Raw genomic sequence first — 24390 nt, 5'->3', positions numbered from 1 at the left:
CCAATGGTCAAGGAATCCCTTCCCCCCCCCCTTCACATTTCATCCGCTCAGTGGTCAGAGGAACCAAACCTCAAAGGTTTCTACTGCTGAGATGGCAGAAGGTGCTGGCCTTGCCTCATATTCACCCAGAATCCACTGATGCTCTAGGCTTGCCAAAATTGAGGTCTGGGGCTAGGCTAGTAGGAGGTAGAGCTGTCTTCTCCTGCCAGTTCTGCATTCAAAACCTTTTGAGGGATTTTTTGAGAGTGATAAGAGGTGGCTGTTTTTGTTTTTATTCATATTAAACATGTACTTGGGGGATTGTGGAGGGTGAGGATGTCTCGCTGCCCCTCCTCCCACCCAAAAGTAAAGTGCCAGTGCATGATATTGGTGTGCTAATAGAATTTGCTTCTTTTGGGGTTAGTAGTAAATTTTAAGCGCTTAAAAAGTACTTTAAACTGCTCTATGGCGTATTGTACATGCATGCTATAGACCTCATTCATATGCTATGTATCTGTTTTGTACATAGCGCATTATTATTCAACAACTACATAGCACTAGTTTGCAGACTTTTGCAGGGCTTGTTGTGGGATACCAGTTATACACAGATGCTGTACAGTTCTCTATTGAAGCATGGGATGCAACCTCCAATGCGGTTTCTTATTGTATCTATCATTAGACAATGACTGACAAACAAGTTGGCTTTGAATTTATTTAGAACGGAAGTGCTAGTGCTATAGTGTGGCAATTTACTATGCATGTTTCAATGTACAGAATGTCCATTGATCATTCTAAAGTGTAAATAACTTCTGCCAGAAGGAGTAGTGCTCAATCATAAGCTGACTTTCAAAGCTCAAATTAAATCTGTGAGGTGAGGCTTTTATAAGTTATATATGTAATGTAATTTAAAACATTACTGCTTGCTTCAGATTTTTGTGCTCTTGTGCAAATCTTGATATTACCCCTCTAGATTATTTTAACAGTCTGTACCTCGGTTTTCCAAAATTCGAATTGAAAGCTCTGTAAATACTTCAAAACTCTACAGCAAGGTTGATCTGTGGATGAAAGATATATTTTGCCAGTGTTTCACTGGCTATCTGTCTCCTTGAGAATTTCTTATAAAAAACATTGCTAGTACTGTATAAACTGATGCAATGGATTCGTTGCCATGGCCAAATGCCCTGCTTAATCACAAGCTTTGCAGAGAGGTCTCTTAGACTTTTCATCTGTTTGCCAGGCAGGATTGGCTGATACCAGAGAAAGGGCTTTATCTGTTGCTGCCCCGGGGCAGCAGAACTCTCTGCCTTAGGAATTGTCTTATGAGCTGCACAAAGACCTTTAAAGTAATGTTGAAGACCTATCTTTTTAGACTGGCCATTTGAGTGAGTGGGGTGTAGTATGGGGGTCTGGTTGATACTGCTTTTGTTATTTTATACTATTTTGCTGATTACATTTTACGTTTGATAATCTGAATTATGTATGATATGTTGTGCACTACTCTGGGCTTCAGTAGTGGCCGTATATAAATGACTAGAATTATATGAAAGAAACAATTTTATACAAAGGCCTGCAACGAGTAAATAGTGCTTTAATGTGTATTCTAACAGGAGTTAGCGTGTACATTATTTTTAACACGCCTTTCTTACTTTGTCCCCAAAGAAACTAGAAATTGAGGTTTACCAATTCCATTCACAGGCTTTCTTTGGGCCTGATGTAATAAGTTTGACATAACTTTTATTTCCGGTATAGCTCAAAAAAATGTGCATGCAAATATGGAAATGCATTTAAGCCCTGAAGGTTTAACTCTCAATTTTAACGCTGGAAATTTTAATTTCTGGTTCTCAGTCGACAAGCAGGGCTGAATTAGCCAAGAGACGTGGATGATGTCATCAGAAGGCACCAAACGGATCCATCTCTCTAGCTCTGTGCTACTGAAAGTCTATGGGACTTTCCATGCATTAGCTGCCTTCTGAACCCCTCATTCTCTTTTGCCTGCACTTCTGCACAGATGTGTACCCTCTCTCTCAATTCTATATTTCTGCTGTCTGCAGTCTTTTTTTTTTCTTTCTTCAAACTCACTTTTGTGTTTACCTCGTTTGTTTTGGCAGCCCCTCCACAGCTATTTTCTGTGACTGTGTGGTCAGATGTCGCCTATATCTCAGTGGAATTGGCCTGGAAGATGGAGGAGGTTTGTAAATTGGTAAAAAGGTAGTTTATTTCTTTTCTTTGACCGGGCCTCTTCAGGTTCTTTCTTTGCCAAGTTGAACAGCAGCTCCTTTGGCTGAGCTTCCACAAATGCAGCACTGGACTGTAGATCCGCTACAGTTCATCGTTAGAGCAAGATGCAGAAAAGTCAAATGTAGGAGCCAGTGCACTCCTCAGCGAATTCCTGCATTTCCTCTTCTAAATGTGGCTCATTGGCACTGAAGAAGCGGTGCCACTTGGCTCGGTCAGAGCCAGTGGTACTTGCACTGGGACCCCATCAACCATCTGATGCTTGTGACACAAGAGTATTGAGCATAGTCTATGCGAAGGCAGGTTGTGACTTAGGTTCCATGGGGTCCCAGAGGAGATGCTTTGCAGCTACTCTTCTCTATGTTGATTCCCTTGTCTCCATCTTACTTTCTTTCCCCAGATCTTGCAAGGGTTCTTCAATGTCTTTCCCGAAGCATTATGCTGGGGTCTCTCCCACTGTGGATGGAAAATTTGGATCCTGTCTGCTGAATCATGCCTATGATATCCATGTGACTGTCCAATAATCTTATATAATCGTATACTGGTTTCAGAGGGGGATGTCTTCAATTACGAGCCAAAGGACACAACAGTCCATGACTATATAGCTGAATTGGTGAAGACTTTATTAACCTTGTTGGCAGTCAGTGACAAGGAGGACAACCTGTAACTTCTCTTGTCTAGGATGTCAAATTTGGTCCTCAAAGGGAAGTCCCTCCCACTTCTATGCCTTGGGAACCCTTATCAGAAGACCCGGTGGTGGAGACTAGCCCACTTCAGTCAGGCAGGCCTTCCCTCTCAGCAGAGGAGTCCAGGCAGCTTTTAAAGATGGAGTGTGGGGCACCTCTGATTGGGATGACCCACAAGAGCTTTTCCCTCTGATATGACCAATGTCTCCACCCTAGTCAGCATCCTCTTCATCGGGGTTGCGATTTTAGCTTCCCTCCACCTCTTGGTTCAAAAGAAGAATGTACGGGGATCATTTCAGACCTCTTACCTGACTTGCAGGAGCATTCATCACTACCAGAAGACCCCTTACTCCAAATTCCTGTACAAGTTGGATAAGGCAATCAGAGTCCATGTCTGCAGGGACACTCACATCTAGGTCTTCACTCCTCTTTGGATTCTGAGAACTCCTCCCGAACCAGCAGTGATCCCAGTTCATCAAATGTTTCAGGACAAGCAAGAATGTGGGATGGTCTAGCTGCTTGCTCCCAGAAGCCAGGAAATTGGACCTTTTTAAATATCAAGTTCCGTAAGCTCCTGGGTTGGGTGTGGTCCAGCTTCTGCAGCAGTTTATGGTACTGGAGCTATTAATAAAAGAATATAATTTTTTCCAAAACCCCCAAGTATGGACCGAGGCTCTACGATAATTTTGGAAAGAAGGTCTTCCAGAGCTTGATGCTCATCGCTTGTATTGCAGTTCATCTGCTTTATATAGTGCAATACTTACATAACTGCATTGTTAAGTTGAAGCCTCTTGTTGAATCTCTGTATGGGGAGCAGGTTAGCCGTAGGCTCTCCTGACTGCAGAGAGTACAATTGTCTCCTCATCTGATAAGTCCATGAGTCTTTTGACACCATGGCAAGATCCTCTGCAGCAATCATTGGTGCAGGCCAGAAGGCATGGTTGAGAACCAGCAGCCTGCATGAGGATTTTCATTGAAAAATCACAATCACACTTCTGTCCTTAGATTTTGTATTGGACAATTTGGCAATCTCTGATATGTTGATAGTAACATAGCCATGTTGGGTTTTAACTGTGATTTTTGTATTGCATTTTATTTGTATTAAAAAATTAAATAAATAAATCAGCCAGATGAATTATGCTATTTTATTTTATTGATTTCTTGTGTGTATCACCACCCTTCCTATTAAACCTGAACTATCTCGATGATGCTTTTTTTCCATTTTTGATCCAATTTGATGCTTTAAGTTTACTGCCAAAAGTTATTGATTAGATAGGAAGGCTGCATAAGTCGTAAAATTTTCCTGTTTACTCCTTGACTGTTCATGCCTCTTTATACCAATGAATCAGGTACATCTTAACCAGTTTGGAACATTTGGACTCTGATCTGAGTTGGGTGAGGTCTAGCTTCGTAGTATTCCACATAGGACTAGTCCTCTGAGTACACACTTCTCAGAACTCATTAGACAACAGTATTGAATGCAAGCCTAGTGTTACTTTCTGTTGTATTCATCACTAACAAATAAGCCTGAACTAAATGCCATTGTGTCACAATGCTGAAATATATATTGCGACATAAAATATAAATTCAGTACTGTGTTTCAGTTGTGAATACAGCAGATTTTAACATCAAGAAGTAATTTTGGATAGAATTTGTTGTAATGCCAGGCCTATATAGAATATTGTCTAATGAGATTTGGGAAGTGTGAGCACAACAGAGACATCTTTTCTTTGTAACTTGAAACACGAAGTGTTCTCTGCTGCCAGAAGACTGTTTAAGGATGCTGCCCTTTGCATCCTGCATCTCACCTTCCTGGGCGCCTGCTCCTTTCTCTGGTGTTTGGTTTCGTCATCAAATCCAATGAACAAAATGACTTTTATTCAATGTAACAACTATGGTGCCTTTATCTTGTGGCAAACCATCTGGAAGTTTATGGTTTGCCCCATTTATTTGCAATTCCCCTCAAGGAAAAGATGACTCACCTTAAAGTTGAATTAGCTACAATAAAAAAGAAATTTAGTAACCACCAAGGAAGTTTCATACACTTTATAAAATTCAGGAATCTATCCCCATACAACAGAAGATTCAGAAACAAGTGGTTTACAGTGGGCTCAGGTAGGATAAGACCTGTGATCCAAAGTCACCCATTCTTCACAATTATGCAGCCCAGATGCCTTCCTCCACTTGCACAGAGCATCCAAAAACCCAAGAATAAATGGATTATAATGGGCTCTGGTAGGATAAGACCTGAGATGCAGCATCATCCACTCTGTCAACTGACACAAGTACAAAATGCTTTCTCTGTATTGGAAATAAAGACTCTCTAGCAATGGAGACTGAAGTAATATCTGAAAAGAAAGAAGAAACCCAGTGCACATAGAAATTCCATAACACAACCAAAAACCATAAGAAAAAGCTCATTGTGCTGGGAGACTCAGTCATTGGAGGCAATAAATTGGGCATTCTTTTTGAGGGGGAACACTATAGTTAAATGCCTTCCAGGATCCTCAGCTGATAGAAATGCAAATCAGATAGTCAATGTAATCAATGAAGAAAATAGGGACTTTGAAGTTGACATTATCCATCTGGGAACAAACGACCTTGCTAGAAACAGCATCCAAGTGGTACAGAGAGATTTCTAGATGCTGGGAAAGCAGATTAGGCACATGGGGAAGACTATTGCCTTTTCAGAAGTGTTACCTGTTCATGGAAAGAGGAAGGAGAGGCTAAGCCATATAGATAACTTCAAAACATGGCTCAAAATCTGGTGTAAGGAAGAAAGTCTGGATATATTGGGGGCTAGGGCCATGTATGAAACAGCAAAAGGCTCTATATCAAAGATGGCTTACATCTGTCTATAGCGAAAAAGATCCTAAGTGATAAATTCAACTCATATGCCATAAAGCATTTAAACTAGAGTATGGGGATGGCAGAAGGAAATTGGAATGTCACCCCTGACATCTCCAAGAAGTGGGTAAAGAAATATTAACAAATCAGCTGAATAGGGCAGAAAAGATGTCCAAGAAGAGCAGTAAGATGAGGGTGAGAAACTGGAAAGCTACGAGCACAAATGCTCATAGTCTGGGCAATAAAATCCCAGACCTGCAGGCTCTAATGGTGGAAGTCGATTTGGACATAGTTGCAATTACCGAGACATGGGTTTATGGAGTCTCATGACTGAGATAAGGCCATCCCAGGTATAACTTTATTAAGAGAGGACAGGAAAAGGGGAGGAGTAGCGCTTTATGTCAAAAACAATATTCAAGCAACTGAAATGAGGGACGTGGGTTAGAGAATAATCATTGTAGGCTGTCATAAAAAAAAGGAGATGGTGCTTCCATTTACATCAGTGTGGTCAACATGCCTCCAATTCACACACAAGAGCTGGACAGAGATCTGCTCGAAGACATCCAAAAGATTGGATAAAAGGGAGAAGTGTTGCTTGTGGGGGATTTTAATCTGTTGGATGTAGATTGAATCTCTTCTGCAAAATATACAAGATATAGAGAGAGAGTTGATGCCTTTGAAGGGGCTCTGCTCGAACAAATGGTAAAGGAACCCACGGGGGAGGTTGTGATACTCTACCTGAATCCTCCAACTATCGGCCCATTGCCAAAATCATGGAAAAAATCGTCAACACCCAGCTCACAGATTGCCTTGAAAGCCACAACATCTTATTTGCCTCACAATTCAGTTTCCGTAAGTTCTTCAGTCCTCAAAGGACTAGACAATGGCCACTCCTACATACTTGCCTTACTAGACATCTCCTCCGCCTTCGATACCATTAACCACAACATCCTAATCAATCGCCTCAGAGATTTGCATCTCTGGGACAGCTCTACTCTGGTTTACTTCCTATCTTAAAGGCAGATACTACTCAGTGAAGATCGGAAACGCCTAATCTTCCCCTATCCAACTCAACCACGGTGTCCCACAAGGTTCCTCCCTATCATCCATCCCCTTCAACATATAACTTCTGGTCCTCTGCCAACTCCTCTCTGACCTAGGCCTCCCCACTTCATCTATGTGGATGATGTCCAAATCTTAATTCCCATCCAAGAATCCATCTCTAAGTCCCTCCAGACTTGGGAAAACCGCCTCAATGAAATAAACTGCCTCCTTACCTCTCTCCACCTTTCCCTCAATACAGCAAAAATTGAACTCATCATAATATATACCCACAATAATACTACGCCCCCCCCTTGACCTCCCTCCAGCAGAACGCTCACAACCTTAAAGTAATCATTGATAATAAATTGAACTTAAAAGCATTCATCAACGCAACCCTAAGACTGCTTCTTCAAACTCCACGTCCTCAAGAAACTGAACACCCCCCCTTCACCTCCATGATTTCTGCACAGCTCTTCAAGCCACTATTTTCTCAAAAATTGACTACTATAACTCCCCGCCTCAACCCTTAAACCCTTACAAATGCTGGAAAACAGCACCGCCAGAATACTATCCAACACCTGCAAAACAGAACACATCACCCCAGTCCTCAAAGAGCTCCACTGGCTCCCTATAGCCTCCTGTATCCTTTACAAGACTCTCTCCATTATACACAACCATTCATAACAGTAACATTCAATGGCTTGACAATAGCCTGCGCGTCTTCACTCCTAATCGCCCAACCAGGACAGCATAACTTGCAACTCTACACCCCCCCCCCCTCCCAAAACTGTCTGTCTCGACACTACCAAAGAGCGGGCCCTCTAGATCGCTGGTCCCACCCTCTGGAACAACATGCCACCGGACCACCGACTAGAGCCATCCACCCACCAATTCAAAAAGAAGCTAAAAACCTGGCTCTTTAAACAAGCGTTCCCTGATTAACATCACCCCCCCCCCCCCCCCACATTACATACTTCCCCGCCCCCCCTATGTTCCAATAATGTCATGTTTGCTTTCTGACATTGTCCTATATTGCTCATCATATATTCTCATGTAATGTACATTCCTTAATGCTCTACCTCTTATTTTATTATTTGTACTCCTCATCCCACAACTTCAGATCTAAATCTGTATAAATTTCGCTTGCCCTTTCCACCTTTACCCCCTCCCATTACCTCCTCCCTCTCTGCCCCTTTCAAGTTCATATTCCCTTACCTTCTACATCAATCATGTTTTTGTTTCCATTATTTTCCTGTTACAATTAATGTTACCCCTTCCAAGTTTTGATCACCCTGTTTCATGTACTGTGTTCAAAGTTACTTGTAAACCGATATGATGTACCCACAAATACTGGTCTAAAAAAACCTTACTAAATAATGATGTCACCCATCTCTGAGTACTAAGATCCTGCTTGTTTAGAACACCTGTTACAGGTAAGCAACTCTGCTTTTTGGTGGTTTCTGATACCTTTATTGCAGCTAATTCAGCTTTAACTTGAGCTAACTCCTTTTTCATGGAAAAGAGTTTTGAACAAATGGGGCAAGCCCTAAGCTTCCAGATGATTTGCCTCAAAATAAAGGCTCCACAATTGTTACATTGGATAGTCCTCATTTTGTGCAACTGAATTGATGTAGAACACCTAAGGGATTATCTTGTTTTCAATTATTTATCCAGGCAGACAATATTAGAAGAACAAACCCAAGGGTAGGGTGGGAGGGAAGTAAACAGTTAACACTTGCCCACAGCTGTTCACCAGACTCTGTATTTGCTATTGAGTTTGAATAGCCCTCCCCCAGACATGCAGACTACCAAGAAAAATAGAGAGATTACAGGGCTTGCACTACAGAAATGCAGAAGAATATCGCCAGACAGTCTAACATAAGGCTAACTAGCTTTTTTACTTAACTGGCCTCAAAAATCTGTAGTTATGGGTATCTCCTTGCAATCCAAAGGAGATTGGGGCAGATGACTCAGGGCATTGCAGGGGGCCATTAAGAGCTCCTCAAAGGAGAAATGCCCAATGCAGACAGTTTTGCGATTAAACACCACAAATAAACAAACATATAACAATAAGTAAAAAATCACTTAGTGAGTTCTGGAAGGCTACTGATCTGGATCAGCTCACTGGTCCAAGGACCTAGCTTCTCCTCAACCCAAGTCCAAAGACCTTGCTTCTCTTCAGTACAGAGACTTATGTCCAGGCTAAACCAATTGTCCCAGCTGGTTTTCAATGAGAAGGTACCCATAGGCATTGTGTTACAAGATCGGATTATTACTGTGTATGTAAAGGTAGACATGCAGGCAAGTGATGAGTGTGTACCTTAATGATGAGTGCATCACATTAATACATAGCATTGAAGGAAGACTGGCAGGGGGCCTGAGGATTCTCCTCACTGTATCCCGAAGAAGAGGCCATTTGGCAGCAGTGGTGGTGTGGGATTTTATGAGCTGATGGGTTGAAAATTTCATGTTGTGCTGTAATAAATCATAATCTTTGCTTGACACAAACAAGCCGTTTTGGATTTGTCTGACTTCTTCAATATCTAAAAGCTCACATACTTTGGAGATTGATGTGTATATTTTTTGACATCAGAATTCAAGTGCAATTTGGCAGTGCCCTTGGCGTACTCATGTTCTAAAGTAGTAGGATGCGTATTGATTTGGCGACTTTTTTTCCTCAAGTACTTGTCAGTGGAGTACTATCTGTAGACTTGCTCTGCCATATGTTCTCCAATGAATATGAAGTATTTCAATTGCTGTGCTTGCCAACAGGCCTGAGGGCTTGTGAAATATCTCAACCTTGTCAACACCCTACAGTTTTTGGTTTTTTTTTCTCTCTATAGAAGAGGCCTTCATGAGTCATTGGAAAATACATTTAATGTTATGGTAGTGTTACCTCCAGCAATAAAGCAAGTGTGTTTAAACGTGGCAATATTCAGTTTCATCATATTACTTTAAGACCTTTTTTTGAGCTTGGAGATTTATGTAAGAGTCTGCTGTGGTAGATTAAGGGGAATTAAAATCTTTTGCCATTGTTGATAGATTCTTCTTTTGAAAAAAAAAATCTTTTCAAATGGTCTTCCTTAAAACTCAAACATGCAAAATGCTTTTTTTAAATAATGTACAAGAAGTTTAAATTTAAAGGGGGCCTTTTTAGAAGGATTTTTCCATAAGGAAACTGGGGTTTAGCCCTGTAAGCACACTTTCTGAAAATTCCCCACCCCCACAAACCCCAGTGAGCGTGGGGTAGGAGGAAGCATGCATGCTCTTATCAACAGCCCCCATACGTTTCCCCTCAGGGAAAAGGGCTGAGGCCATTCTGGCAAAGTATGGATGTGGAGGGGTTTTTTGTCTGCTCTTTTTTTTTTTTTTTTTTTTTTAATTCTTCCTGTGTACTTACCAGTGGGGAGTTGCAGCTACAAACTCTGATCACTGCCATGCCAGAAATGTTCAAATGGAAAGTCCATGGACAGCTTCCTTTTGTAAATGAGCTTGTAGGCCCCTGGATTCAGTGTACCTGCAGGCAGTCTGAAAATGGCCTCAATGGCACAGATTTTTTAAGCACAACTCGTGCAAGCTTCAGCACCCACAAAAATCTTGTGTTTTCAAGAGAGAAATAAGTTTAGTATTCCAGGTAAGCAGAGACATTTTTTTTCCTGCATTTTTAGTGCTTGGATGGTTTGCTTTGGAGTTGGGATTCTAGGACAGAACTAGGGCATGGAAGATTATTCTTGTCTGCTACCCCATCTTTCCAAGTGACCATTTTCCGATCTGCATTGCCACGAGTGACTGCATGCATTTATTTTCACGGGTTTGCTCTGCAGATGAATAGAATCCATCTAGTAGAGGTGTGGTTGTATTTGCACGTTTTGCTGTCTTTCCTGCTTTGCAGCTGGTGCTGTCGGTGAATCATCCTTTCCTCTTTCAGCCTCGTCCAGACACGCTTATGCTTTGCCTCTGGGAGCAGCAGGAGGAGAAGATTCTTCCCTACCCCAGGGGCAGCAATAGGACACCTGTTTTGCCACCCCTCCAAAGAAGGGAACATTTTCTAAAGACCTTTTGCAAGTTTGTTTAAATGCTTTAATTTGTAGAGCCTCTGTATCCTGCGTGTGCGATTCCATAGTTTTAGTGATGTGCGAGTTCATGTTTGCAGTGTAGGGGCTTGCAAATGAACGGGTGACTTATGGATGAATGCTGTGGGAGGTGAGCATGTGTGCTTTATGACTGAGCTGCAGTGCTTGCCAGAAAGATAGGGATGGTGAAAGCCGCTTTTCAGGAAACAAGTGTTATGGTGTGTTGTGGCAGTCTTGAGATTAAACCTTTTTTAAAAAAAAAAAAGCTCAGAAAGGGGTCCAAAACAAATCTTTTGTCAAAATTTTTCCTGATATTTTTTTTTAACTATTCTCCAACTTGATGGCAAACAGAATGAGAAGAAAGAGGGTAGCATAGGCTGGCTCCAGGGCTTTCCATTGGAGTAAAAGAAAAGGAAAAAAGCACCTTTTTTTCTTCCCATAGGAAATCACAGGAGTTACAGTACATGGGCAAAAGGGAGGATGCCCAGAAGAATGCCCATGTGAAACTGGAGAAAAACCATTCAGGGTAGAAGCCTCAGGAAAACAAATAGCTGTGCATCTAAGTGGGTGAATAATCCTTTTGCAGTGAGGTTGGAGACAGAGTGGAGTCTGATAGTGGAGAGTATTGGCGGGACCTGTCATTTCAAACATTTTTGATTGTTTCAAAACAGTATGAATAGCAGACCAGTTTTCTCTCTTACAGCAAATGATGTGTAAAATCCTGATATTGGGTCATCATTCTCCTATGTGAGAGCCAAACCTCCAGGGTTGAATTGAGCCTAGTTTTATTTGTAATATTTTATACAATAATGCTGCCTTGATCTGGCAGAATCTAAACCTGAATCATTACTCAAAATACGTCTCCATCAAGCTTTTAGGTATATAAGCCGCCTCCTAGTGACATAGTTCTTTGAATATCTTAGAAATTTCTGATCTATTAGTTAAAATTTGTAACCTATCATTAAAATCATCCATTGTACCTGAAGACTGGAGGGTGGCCAATGTAACCCCAATACTTAAAAAAGGCTCCAGGGGCGATCCGGGTAACTATAGACCAGGGAGCCTGACTTCAGTGCCAGGAAAAATAGTGGAAACTATTCTCAAGATCAAAATTGTAGAGCATATAGAAAGACATGATTTAATGGGACACAGTCAACATGGATTTACCCAAGGGAAGTCTTGCCTAACAAATCTGCTTCATTTTTTTGAAGGGGTTAATAAACATGTGGATAAAGGTGAACCGATAGATGTAGTGTATTTGGATTTTCAGAAGGCGTTTGACAAAGTCCCTCATGAGAGGCTTCTACGAAAACTAAAAAGTCATGGGATAGGAGGCGATGTCCTTTCGTGGATTACAAACTGGTTAAAAGACAGGAAACAGAGAGTAGGATTAAATGGTCAATATTCTCAGTGGAAAAGGGTAAACCGTGGAGTACCTCAGGGATCTGTATTGGGACCGGTGCTTTTCAATATATATATAAATGATCTGGAAAGGAATACGACTAGTGAGGTTATCAAATTTGCGGATGATACAAAATTATTCAGAGTAGTTAAATCACAGGCAGACTGTGATACATTACAGGAGGACCTTGCAAGACTGGAAGATTGGGCATCCAAATGGCAGATGAAATTTAATGTGGACAAGTGCAAGGTGTTGCACATAGGGAAAAATAACCCTTGCTGTAGTTACACGATGTTAGGTTCCATATTAGGAACCTAACATCGTGCAACAGGAAAAAGATCTAGGCATCATAGTGGATAATACTTTAAAATTGTCGGCTCAGTGTGCTGCAGCAGTCAAAAAAGCAAATAGAATGTTAGGAATTATTAGGAAGGGAATGGTTAATAGAACGGAAAATGTCATAATGCCTCTGTATCGCTCCATGGTGAGACCGCACCTTGAATACTGTGTACAATTCTGGTCACCGCATCTTAAAAAAGATATAGTTGCGATAGAGAAGGTACAGAGAAGGGCAACCAAAATGATAAAGGGGATGGAACAGCTCCCCTATGAGGAAAGGCTGAAGAGGTTAGGGCTGTTCAGCTTGGAGAAGAGACGGCTGAGGGGGAATACGATAGAGGTCTTTAAGATCATGAGAGGTCTTGAACGAGTAGATGTGACTCGGTTATTTACACTTTCGAATAATAGAAGGACCAGGGGGCATTCCATGAAGTTAGCAAGTAACACATTTAAGACTAATCGGAGAAAATTCTTTTTCACTCAACGCACAATAAAGCTCTGGAATTTGTTGCCAGAGAAGGTAGTTAGTGCAGTTAGTGTAGCTGTGTTTAAAAAAGGTTTGGATAAGTTCTTGGAGGAGAAGTCCATTAATGGCTATTAATCAATTATACTTAGGGAATAGCCACTGCTATTAATTGCATCAGTAGCATGGTTCTTCTTAGTGTTTGGGTAATTGCCAGGTTCTTGTGGCCTGGTTTTTGGCCTCTGTTGGAAACAGGATGCTGGGCTTGATGGACCCTTGGTCTGTCCCAGCATGGAAATTTCTTATGTTCTTAAGAGCTGTACTTGAACCGGTGCTTTTCAATATATATATAAATGATCTGGAAAGGAATACGATGAGTGAGGTTATCAAATTTGCGGATGATACAAAAGTATTTAGAGTAATTAAATCACAAGCGGACTGTGATACATTACAGGAGGACCTTGCAAGACTGGAAAATTGGGCATTCAAATGGCAGATGAAATTTAATGTGGACAAGTGCAAGGTGTTGCATAGAGGGAAAAATAACCCCTGCTGTAGTTACATGATGTTAGGTTTCATATTAAGAACTACCACCCAGGAAAAAGATCTAGGCATCATAGTGGATAATACTTTAAAATTGTCGGCTCAGTGTGCTGCAGCAGTCAAAAAAGCAAACAGAATGTTAGGAATTATTAGGAAGGAAATGCTTAATAAAACAGAAAATGTCATAATGCTTCTATATCGCTCCATCGTGAGACTGCACCTTGAATACAGTGTGCAATTCTGGTATCCGCATCTCAAAAAAGATATAGTTGCTATGGAGAAGGTACAGAGAAGGGCAACCAAAATGATAAAGGGGATGGAACAGCTCCCCTATGAGGAAAGGCTGAAGAGGTTAGGGCTGTTCAGCTTGGAGAAGAGACTACTGAGGGGGGATATGATAGAGGTCTTGAACGAGTAGATGTGAATCAGTTATTTACACTTTTGAATAATAGAAGGACTAGGGGGCATTCCATGAAGTTAGCAAGTAGCACATTTAAGACTAATCAGAGAAAATTCTTTTTCACTCAACGCACAATTAAGCTCTGGAATTTGTTGCCAGAGGATGTGGTTAGTGCAGTTAGTGTAGCTGGGTTTAAGAAAGGTTTGGATAAGTTCTTGGAGAAGTCCATTAATGGCTATTAATCAAATTTACTTAGGGAATAAGCACTGCTATTAATTGTATCAGTAGCATGGGATCTTCTTAGTGTTTGGGTAATTGCCAGGTTCTTGTGGCCTGGTTTGGCCTCTGTTGGAAACAGGATGCTGGGCCAGCATGGCAGTTTCTTATGTTCTTAAATTTGCCAGCTTTTGGTTTATTCTTTCAATTCTAAACAGAAGACTTGGGGAGATACCTGCTCGGAGCGACAGCTGCAATCCAAATAAGCAGTGGTACGATTTAAGAAGTGAGGTGTGTTATAAAATGGCCATATCCCTGGGTGTGGGCCGACGAATGCGCACACGTGTGCTCCCGTGCGCGCCAGTTTAAAAGTTACCATCCCTATGTACGTCACTGAAGATACTTCCTATTACTTTCTATCACCTGGAAGGCAATAGCTAACAAGATGTCAATCTATTTTTGGAAGCTTTGGAAAGAATCTATAGTATCCTGATGTTATAGGACAGCGATTATCAACCAATGTGTCGCCAAGCACCAGCTGGTGTGTCGCGGCTCCTGGTGTCCCACAGCCCCAGTTAGATTTCCCTTTACCTTTTTCCTGCCCCCGTGGGCCAATGGGAAACCTCCTCCCTTCTTCCTGCCAGTGGTAGTAGGAAGAAGGGAGGAAACCTCTGATTGGCCGGTGGGGCAGGAAGAAGGGGGGCATCTCATAGCCCGGGGGTGGGGTGGTTTGAGGGGGGCTGGGAGGAGACAGTGTCCAGGCTCGTGGTGGTGAAGAAGCCCAGCCCTGTCGAAACAAGGCCGCCACGGGCTGTGAAAAGAAGAGGCCAGCCACACCAGGATTTCCCACTTCCAAAGCGGCAGTGAGTCGCAAGCACGAAGAGGCCGGTTGCTCCGGGGATCCCCCCCCCAGGCAACAGTGAGCGTGGCAAAGCTGCGAGTAAAGTAAAAGTGGCACTCAGCCATGCTGATTACAGATGAGTCAATTGGACCTCCCCGCGGCCGTAAAAGCAGGCAGATGGGGGGCCGTGGGAGCCTAGGGATATCCCGACAGAAGAAAGGCCTGAGTGCCATGGCATATTTTTCTAAAATAAATGTTTGTTTTCAGTGCGGCTGAGAAGGCAGCGGCAGCCCTGGGAAATCTGCCACTGTGAAATTAAAGGGGAGCACAACATTGGGGCTCTAAGCAAAGTGTGTGTGAGAGACAGAGACTGGGCAGGGAGGTGACTGGGGTGTGTGTGTGTGTATGTGAGTGACTTGTTGTGGGCCTTAAAGACGAGGACAGTGAGGACAGAGCTTCAGCAGCCGCTGCTGCTCCTGGTATGTGCTTTCAAGGGAAAGGAGTAGGAGAGTTGCTGGAGAGGGTAAGTAAAGGTGGCATTTTAAGTTTATTTTTCTTGATTGACTGCCATTTTAAATATTGAATTATGTGATGTGTCTGCTGTTTTGAAACATTTATTAATATAGTTTTACAGTTATTTCTGTGCGGGGATCTATAGCAGCTTGGCTTGTTCTGTTTTCCTAATAGGAGGTGTATTAGGGTTTAGGACCTGATTTAATATTTGTAGTGTTGCCTTTTCATAGATAGGGTTGTTATATGTTCCATAATGCAGGTGTAACTTTGTGCAGGTTAGTTTCTGTGCATTATTGCAGATCCTGGGCCTGTGTTAGGTGCTATATTTCTCTTTCCATTTCTCCAGGTTTGGACTGCATGCAAAGTGGCTGTTTTGGTTTTCCATTCCAGTATCTGTCTCCATATTTATAATTTGTGGTCTTTCTGTACTTGGTGAAGGTCAGTTCTGGGTGTGTGACTGAGGTGAGGTATTTTACTAGCATGTAGGCAATTGTATCAGTCTTATTTGCTGTGTTTTCTCCATAGGATATGCATTAGTGATAAATTATTGCCTTTTCATAAGGAGGGCTATTGTGCCTGGTAGTAAAAAGAGATTTATTTTTTTTTGCTTTTACTGAGATGTCATCGGAACCAGAATATATATATATATAATTTTTTTTTATTTTTTTTTGCATGGTGAGTTGTATGGATAATATCCTAGTTCTGCTCTGTACCCATTGTCGGGGGTCAAGGTGGTTCTCGTGTATGTTTACATATAGCCCTGTGATGGTCACATGTTCAGTGTGTCATGCATGTGAGAACCATCTGTCAGGTGTGTCCAGGCTGAAAAAAGGTTGAGAACCACTGCTATAAGACATTTCTAAATCTGTTTAGTATGGGTCTGATGTCCTAAACATTTGTCCCCATAGACACAAAACTGGGAAATCTCTTTAGTACATCTGACCTTTTATCTTTAACCTTATTGCAAATCTATTTCCAGAAATAAAATATTAAGGGACCATCAAACAGTATGACTCAGCCTGTGGACATCTCACAAACCTGACATCTGTTGGAGTCTTTCAGTCATGCGCTGTGTAATTTTTGTACAGTGACTGTATGAGCAAGACAGTATAAAGACTGCTAGAAAAGACAATTTGTATTCCTTTGTGTTTTGGTACCAAAAGTGAGTCCATTGATAATTTTCATTTGTCGTCCACAAATCTTTAATCCATACTTTATCTGCTTAAAGTGCATCAAACTTGATGAAGATTTCAAGAGCTATCTCTCAATCTTTCTGCTTTCTACTTTTTTTGGAGAAGAAAATGTGCCCCATTTTTGTTTTTTGCAGATGACACAAAATAGTTCAGAGTAGTTAAATCACAAGCAGATTGTGATAAATTGCAGGAGGACCTTGTGAGACTGGAAAATTGGGCATCCAAATGGCAGATGAAATTTAATGTGGATAAGTGCAAGGTGATGCATATAGGGAAAAATAACCCATGCTATAATTACACAATGTTAGGTTGCATATTAGGTGCTACAACCCAAGAACGAGATCTAGGTGTCATAGTGGATAAAACATTGAAATCGTCGGTTCAGTGTGCTGCAGCAGTCAAAAAAGCAAACAGAATGTTGGGAATTATTAGAAAGGGAATGATGAATAAAACGGAAAATGTCATAATGCCTCTGTATCGCTCCATGGTGAGACCGCACCTTGAATACTGTGTACAATTCTGGTCGCCGCATCTCAAAAAAGATATAATTGCGATGGAGAAGGTACAGAGAAGGGCTACCAAAATGATAAGGGGAATGGAACAACTCCCCTATGAGGAAAGAATAAAGAGGTTAGGACTTTTCAGCTTGGAGAAGAGACAGCTGAGGGGGGATATGATAGAGGTGTTTAAAATCATGAGATGTCTAGAACGGGTAGATGTGAATCGGTTATTTACTCTTTCGGATAGTAGAAAGACTAGGGGGCACTCCATGAAGTTAGCATGGGGCACATATTTAGAGGTTTTTACATATAGCTAAATGCAAGTTTACTTGTGTAAAAAAAAAAAAAAAAAAAAAGCATTTTAAAAATTCCCCCTGAATGCAAGAAAATGATGCACACTGTTACCCCTGTATAGGTCCCTGGTGAGACCTCACTTGGAATACTGTGTACAACTCTGGAGACCGCACCTTCACAAGGATATAAACAGGATGGGGTTGCTGGCTACTGAAGTGGTCAGTGGTCTTCGTTCTAAAGCATATGGGGATAGACATAAAGATCTAAACATGTATACCCTAGAGGAAAGGCGAGATAGGGGATCTATGACGGAGACATTCAAATATCTCAAAGGTTTCCATGCACAGGAGGAATGGAAAGGAATCTAGAACATGAGATGAGGTTGAAAGGGGGTTGAGTCAGGAGTAATCTTAGAAAATATTTCCTTTACGGAGAGGATGGTAGATACGTGAAACAGCCTTCTAGTGAAAGTGGTGGAGACAAAACAGTATTTGATTTCAAGAAAGCATGGGGTCTCTAAGGGAATGATGAGAATTATAATGCTAAATTAATTGGACTCATGGGCAGACTGGATGGGCCATATGGTCTTTTTCTGTAGTCATCTTTCTATATGTTCTGTTTCACAGCACATTCACTTTTTAGCCATGTAAAAAAAAGGGGCGGAGTTAGCTCGAGGTGAGGGTGAAAGTTTGTGCAGAGATTCATTTTCACATTTTTTTTGTGCATACTTTCTAGCATGTGCTTTGCACCTGCTCTCAGGCAGGCAGGAAGTACATGGGCACCAAAGCACCCACGGTGTGTGTGATGGCTGCATTTTCAAAGGGAAAATTTGCTTGCAGGCCAGTAGGCCCTCAAGCTGACAATGGGGTTTCAAAGTTGCCTTTCTGAAGATGCTGCTAAAATAGCTAATACCCCTATTTTTACTTCATCTAAATGTATGTGTCTGCATTTACCCGCATAACGGTCTGAGTTTCTAAACTTGTTCTATGTGAGTACCATTTGTTTAAAAGTCACCATGTTCTGTGCAGGGCTTTCAACACACACACCCTCTTGCACTTAGGCACTTTACTGATAATTTAATCTCAGGTTTATAGGATTTGTATAATTAGAACATTTTGATTCCTGTGTAGAAACACACTTATTTTATTAATTGGATCTTCTCTGGGAGCTAATTATGAGGAGCTTTCAATGTCAAATACTTTTATTATACTTTCCCTGAAGTTTAAATAAAGGGTGGGACTGAAAATACTCTATTTGTGCTATGTTAAGCCTCTCACCTCTGATCTGAAGTGTCTCTCACAGCATACTGTTCCAAGACCCTGGGATAGAACTTCCTGTAAATTTGGACTTCCTTTATAGGTCCCATAGCCGGGACTTCCTGAGGCACTGGTTGATATCCCATCCTCCATGAGTAAATAAGGAACTCCTTTGCAACCCACCAGCACCTCAGCAATGGGTCTCCTGATACCTTTATGTTCCATTGTGTGTTGCTATCCTTGTCTTTTTCTTGCCGTGTTCTTTGTCTTGTCCTAGCCTATTCTGTGCTTTGTTCCTTTTCCAGTTCCTTGCCTGTCTGCCTTGTTCCTGGCCCTATTTGTTTCCTCCCTTGCATGTCATGTTGGCCTTGTCTGTCCTGTATGTCTTCGACTGACTACCTGGATCCTGACCCTGGACTGGCCCCTGACCACCTTCTGCCTGCCACAACCCTTGCTCAGGTCAGATTCTCGCTCAGGATAGCCCTAGGGATCCACCTAGATCCTGCTGGCCACCAGCAACCCAGGGCTTAACCTGTTGGGGAGACAGCTGGTAAGGGCGAAGCTCCTGCTGGTCCTGCCTTTGTGCTTTTCCGCCAGCTGCCGGCATGGGCCTAGCGAGCTCGCTCAATAGGTGGCACCAATCACACCACATAAGTTACATGCTAACGAATCTGTATTTTTAGGTGAATCTTCAAAGGATTTCTGTGCTTGAGTGTAGCATACTTTCATAGCAATTTTCAAAAGCCAATTTATGTGTGTAAAGTACACTTACGTGGGTAACTCCTATGGCATGTATTGTAGCAATTTTCAAAAGCCCACTTACACGAGGAGAGTAAAAACATACATGTGTAAAACACAATTTTATGCATGAAAATGCTTTTGAAAATCAGGCCCTATGTTAGTATGGTTGCCTTTGTGTGCTTCTGCACATGCTGATTTATCACATGCAGAGATTTGTGGTTATTTTTTATCAGTGACTCAAGAAACCCCACATTTTTTAAATTTATTGTAGCAAGAACGTGAATGGCCAGAGACACTTTTTTTTAGCTTTACCAAAAGATGGTAGGGTTCCGATGAGTGTGGCAGGATTGCCAGTTTCTTAAAAATATCACTGACACACTCTTATCTGCCACAACTCTGGAAATTCTGACCCCTGTCTGACCACTTCCCCAGCATTTCAAATCATTGAAAGGACTAGACTTCAAGGAGAACATCACCTCTTTGCCATCTCAGTGATTTGTCCTGTGCTATGACATGCCTTGGGGGCGGGAGGGAGCAGCAGATCACCGAGAGCCTGTATGCCTGTGAATGTGTTTGTGTGAAAGCCTCTGTGCTTGTGTGTTTTATGTATGTTTGTGGGCCTGTGAGTGCCCATGTGTCACACACAGGCTCTCATAGGCACATGCACGCACACACACACACACAAAATATTATCTGTGGGGGAGAGGGAGCCTGTGTATGTTAGAGAGGGGTGTGTGTGTGAGAGAATGAATGCATTATTGTGCATGTGTCTGGGAGAGAAGATAAAAATTTGTGCGCCCCTGCCTTCCCCAATCCATGGCAATCTGAGTGACTGGAAATTAGAAGATCACAGATACGGAGAGCAGAAGATTTTTTTGATCCTTTTTTTTTAATTATTGGGTGTAATTTGATTCTGTTCTTTTGAAATATTTAATTTTGGGTGGGAATAAAACTTTTGTAATTATTGGATTTTTTATTCATTAGATGTTTTGAAATATTTTATTTGTGTCTGGGAAATTTTGGATATTCTACTCATTAAGTAGTTTGAAATATTTTTTATTTTTATGAATGATTTTACTATTTTGATGTTTTATATTTCTTGATGGTGATGTTTCTGTTTTTCTATTGATGCTAGAATATAGAGGCTAGCTTGCTGTGGGTTCCAGTTCAGTTCTTCTCAGAAAGTATAAACAGAAATGTGCTGATCTCTTTATTCTGTATTTGGTGAGGGTCTATCTCTGTTCTGCATATGTGTTCAAGGTGAGGTATTTTGCTGGCATGTAATTTCCGTGTAGGGATCTATAGCAACCTGGTTTCCTAATAAGAATTTTATTGGTGTTCTAGGGCCTGATGTACTATGCACATAGATGAGGTTGTTAGGGTATGGGAGGTTTACTATATTGTAATGGTAATTCCGTTTATTCATGGCTTTTTGAGGGCCAAGCTCACTCTGAGCACACATTACAAAAAGTATAATTCCATAGGAGTTCCAAGTGTCTTTTTTGCAGAGTTTTCTGGTTGTCACCATGTGCATGTAAATATAATGTGCATGTTGTAAGTTATTGCCTCAGACTACTGTACTTTTGAATGTTTTTTCATGTAAAATTTTTTATAAATGCATAATTTAATTATGTGTCTGTAAAGTGTGTGTGTGTGTGTGTGTGTGTGTGTGTGTGTGTGTGTGTGTGTGCAAGGCTGTAAGGTTTGCCTAGGGTACCTAATACCCATCTGTATCCATGCGTTCTGGGGTGAGGGGGGTGACAGTTTAAAAAAAAAATATATATATATATATAAATTTCAGGATGGAGCTGGGCTTTATTTGATGGGCCCGGGACAGACACTGAATGTATTGGGACAGACACTGAATGTATTTTTACTGCCCTGTGCATTTTTTGCACAGGGCAGTAAAAAAGCTGGCACTGGCCCTGGACACAATCGAAGTTTATAAAATCATGACTGGGGTGGAACATGTAAATAACCTACGAATTGCCATTCTGAGTAAGACTAAGGTCCATGGAGCCCAGCATCCTGTCTCTGACAGTGGCTAATCCAGGTCGCAAGTACCCGGCAGATCCCATAAAGTAGATCCAGTTCCTGATGCTCCCTTCCAGGGATAGCAGTAGCTTTCTGTAGCCTACCTGGCTAACAATGGGGCGGATTTTAAAAGCCCTGCTCGTGTAAATCCGCCCGGATTTACGCGAGCAGGGCCTTGCGCGCCGGTGCGCCTATGTTCCATAGGCCTACCGGCGCGCGCAGAGCCCCGGGACTTGCGTAAGTCCCGGGGTTTTTCGAGGGGGGCATGTCGGGGGGGCGTGTCGGATCGGCGCGGCGTTTCGGGGGCGGGCCCGGGGGCGTGGTTTCAGCCCGGGGCGGTCCGGGGGCGTGGCCGCGCCCTCCGGAACCGCCCCCAGGTCGCGTCTCGGTGCGCTAGCGGCCCGCTGGCGCGCGGGGATTTACTTCTCTTTGTCGGGGGATTTACTTCTCCCGGAGAAGTAAATCCCCCGACAAAGGTAGGGGGGGTCTAGATAGAGGAAGGGAGGGGAAGGTGAGGGGAGGGCGAAAGCGAGTTCCCTCCGAGGCCGCTCCGATTTCGGAGCGGCCTCGGAGGGAACGGCGGCAGGCTGCGCGGCTCGGCGCGTGCCGGCTACACGACATCGGCAGCCTTGCGCGCGCCGATCCTGGATTTTAGCTGATACGCGCGGCTAGGCGCGTATCAGCTAAAATCAAGTGTACTTTTGTTTGCGCCTGGTGCGCCAACAAAAGTACACGAAGGCACACTTTCTTAAAATCTACCCCAATGTGTGATAGACATTTCCTCCAGGAATTTGTCCAAACCTCTTTTGAACCCTGCTGGGCTAGTCACCTTGATCTCTGTCCTTCGGCAACAGATTACACGGTTTGATATTATGCCGAGGGAAAAAATACTTCCTCCAACATGTTTTGAATCTGTTGGTTGTTAGCTTCATGGAGTTTCCCCTTGCCTTAGTATTATTTGAAAGGGTAAATAACCATCCTTTTATTATGTAGGGGAAGCAGAGGAATAAGGGTTAAATAGCTTAAGGGTGGTTCTGCTGTATTTCAAAGTAGCCTCTTTCGGTGAGGAGAGAGTAAGATGCAAGGTATTTTTTTCTAGGTTATTGAGTTAAAGTAGTCTTTTAGATAGACCTCAGTATAAAGGGTGAGTTTCTAGGTGACATCCAGATAAGGTACAATAAGTTAGAGGCTGGAGAAGAATCATGGGGGCATAGCGGTAGAATTTACTATGGCAGTTTTTGCTGTGTGGGTTCTGAGCAGTCGTCGGCACACACTCAGAGCTGTCATTCACTTTGCGTGTCATATTCTTAGATCTCCAGATTGGCTTTGCAGACAGAAGACCAGATGTGCGAAAGGGTTTTTCTTTATTTTGAGATTCACAGAAGGATGTTACCTAAATGTAGTCTTCGGTGTCTGTCACGTAATAAAACACAGCTTTTATTCTGAGTCATTAGACCTCATTCTGAATGTTTGTAATTTTGGGAACTATGCACTTTTTTTTTAGTTCTACTTTCCTTGCTGGCTCAGATATAAATATCAATATCTGCAACCCACTTTGCGGCACAAAGCTTAGCATCTGTATGATAAAACACATTTGTTTTTGAGTTATAGCCTTAAGTTTTGCCATTCAAAGTCTTGTACAGACTGTGATCCGGAGCTCAGCACACAGTTGGCATACACATTTGGCTGCTTTCTGAAAATCACCCGCAGCATCCGTGGCAAAGCTAGAACATTGAGAGCCAGCCATGCCTTCTTTTATCTAATTATCCAGTCACAGTCGAAGCTTATGATTTGTGGCTGCCACTTTGGCAACGCTGTTAATTCACTCGGGTGCAGAACTATATAAAGCAATTTTTTTTTTTTTCCTTCAACCACATCTTAGCCACCACTTTTTGTTAAGAAAAAAAGCAGGAATTACAAGGGGTGGAGTCTGTGTGCTGAAATACTGTATCCTCCTGATCACTCTTGTGATCTTTAGCACATCTCCCTGGCTTGCATTCCTGACTTCCTTTTTTCTTAAGCTAGTTTTCCACAATTTTTGATTTTGGAGATCTTCTTGTTTTATTATTGCTCAAAATTGTGTATTTTTCGGGAATCTTGTAGAAGATATTCTTAGGGCAGGTTTGTCCAGAATTGCATGCTATTCAAAGGCAGGAAAATCTGCTTCTGATTTTAAGGATGTTCATAAACCATGTCCTTTTCCTTCTTTTTTTTCCTAGGTCCCATAAAAAGAGAGCTTGGACGGCATGCAAAGTTGTGAAACATCTTCAGACAGCACTGATGATCCTCTTAGTAGTGGCCTACGGAGAAAACGACAGCCTCGAATAGTAGTTATTGGTGCTGGGCTTGCGGGCCTGTCAGCTACAAAATCCCTCCTGGAGAAAGGTTTTACGGATGTAACAATCCTTGAGGCATCTGACCGAATTGGAGGCAGAGTGCAAAGTGTGAAATTTGGTAAGGAGGACTTCTCACTTACATAACGTTTAGACTGTAATTGTCATGTCTGAAGTTTGTGAAAGGATCAAGACCTAATCACTGATCAACAAATAAGGGAACCTTTCTATTTTTAGATTTTTTTTATTTTTTTTTAATTTTTTAATTTTAACAAAGTTGAAATATAATGGTTAAAACAAACTAATTCTGAGTTATTTAGGTATTGAAATCTATGGATGCAAGTGAAGCTGTAGGAATAGAGGGCAACTGTTTTAAACTAAGAAAAGTTGAAAAAAATCATTATTAAACCATTTTGTTAGGGAAAGATATGACAACATGATTGTAAGGGATTAATTCA

General features: G+C 42.0%; 1 protein-coding gene across 5 annotated transcripts in view; it reads left to right on the top strand.

The window, feature by feature from the left end:
• SMOX (spermine oxidase) overlaps window positions 1-24390 on the top strand; it is a 142833-nt gene that overhangs the window by 35816 nt on the left and 82627 nt on the right. For all 5 annotated transcript variants that reach the window (XM_029593407.1, XM_029593426.1, XM_029593416.1 and 2 more), the window contains one exon: window positions 23819-24053. In XM_029593407.1, the coding sequence (XP_029449267.1) occupies window positions 23846-24053 (208 nt within the window). In that variant the 5' untranslated portion in view covers window positions 23819-23845. The remainder of the gene's footprint in view (window positions 1-23818; window positions 24054-24390) is intronic.

This window comes from Rhinatrema bivittatum, chromosome 1, assembly GCF_901001135.1.
Source record: "Rhinatrema bivittatum chromosome 1, aRhiBiv1.1, whole genome shotgun sequence".
NCBI classification, from domain to species: domain Eukaryota; kingdom Metazoa; phylum Chordata; class Amphibia; order Gymnophiona; family Rhinatrematidae; genus Rhinatrema; species Rhinatrema bivittatum.
The sequence above is the reverse complement of the archived record's forward strand: the minus strand, read 5'-3'. Positions and strand labels throughout refer to the sequence as shown.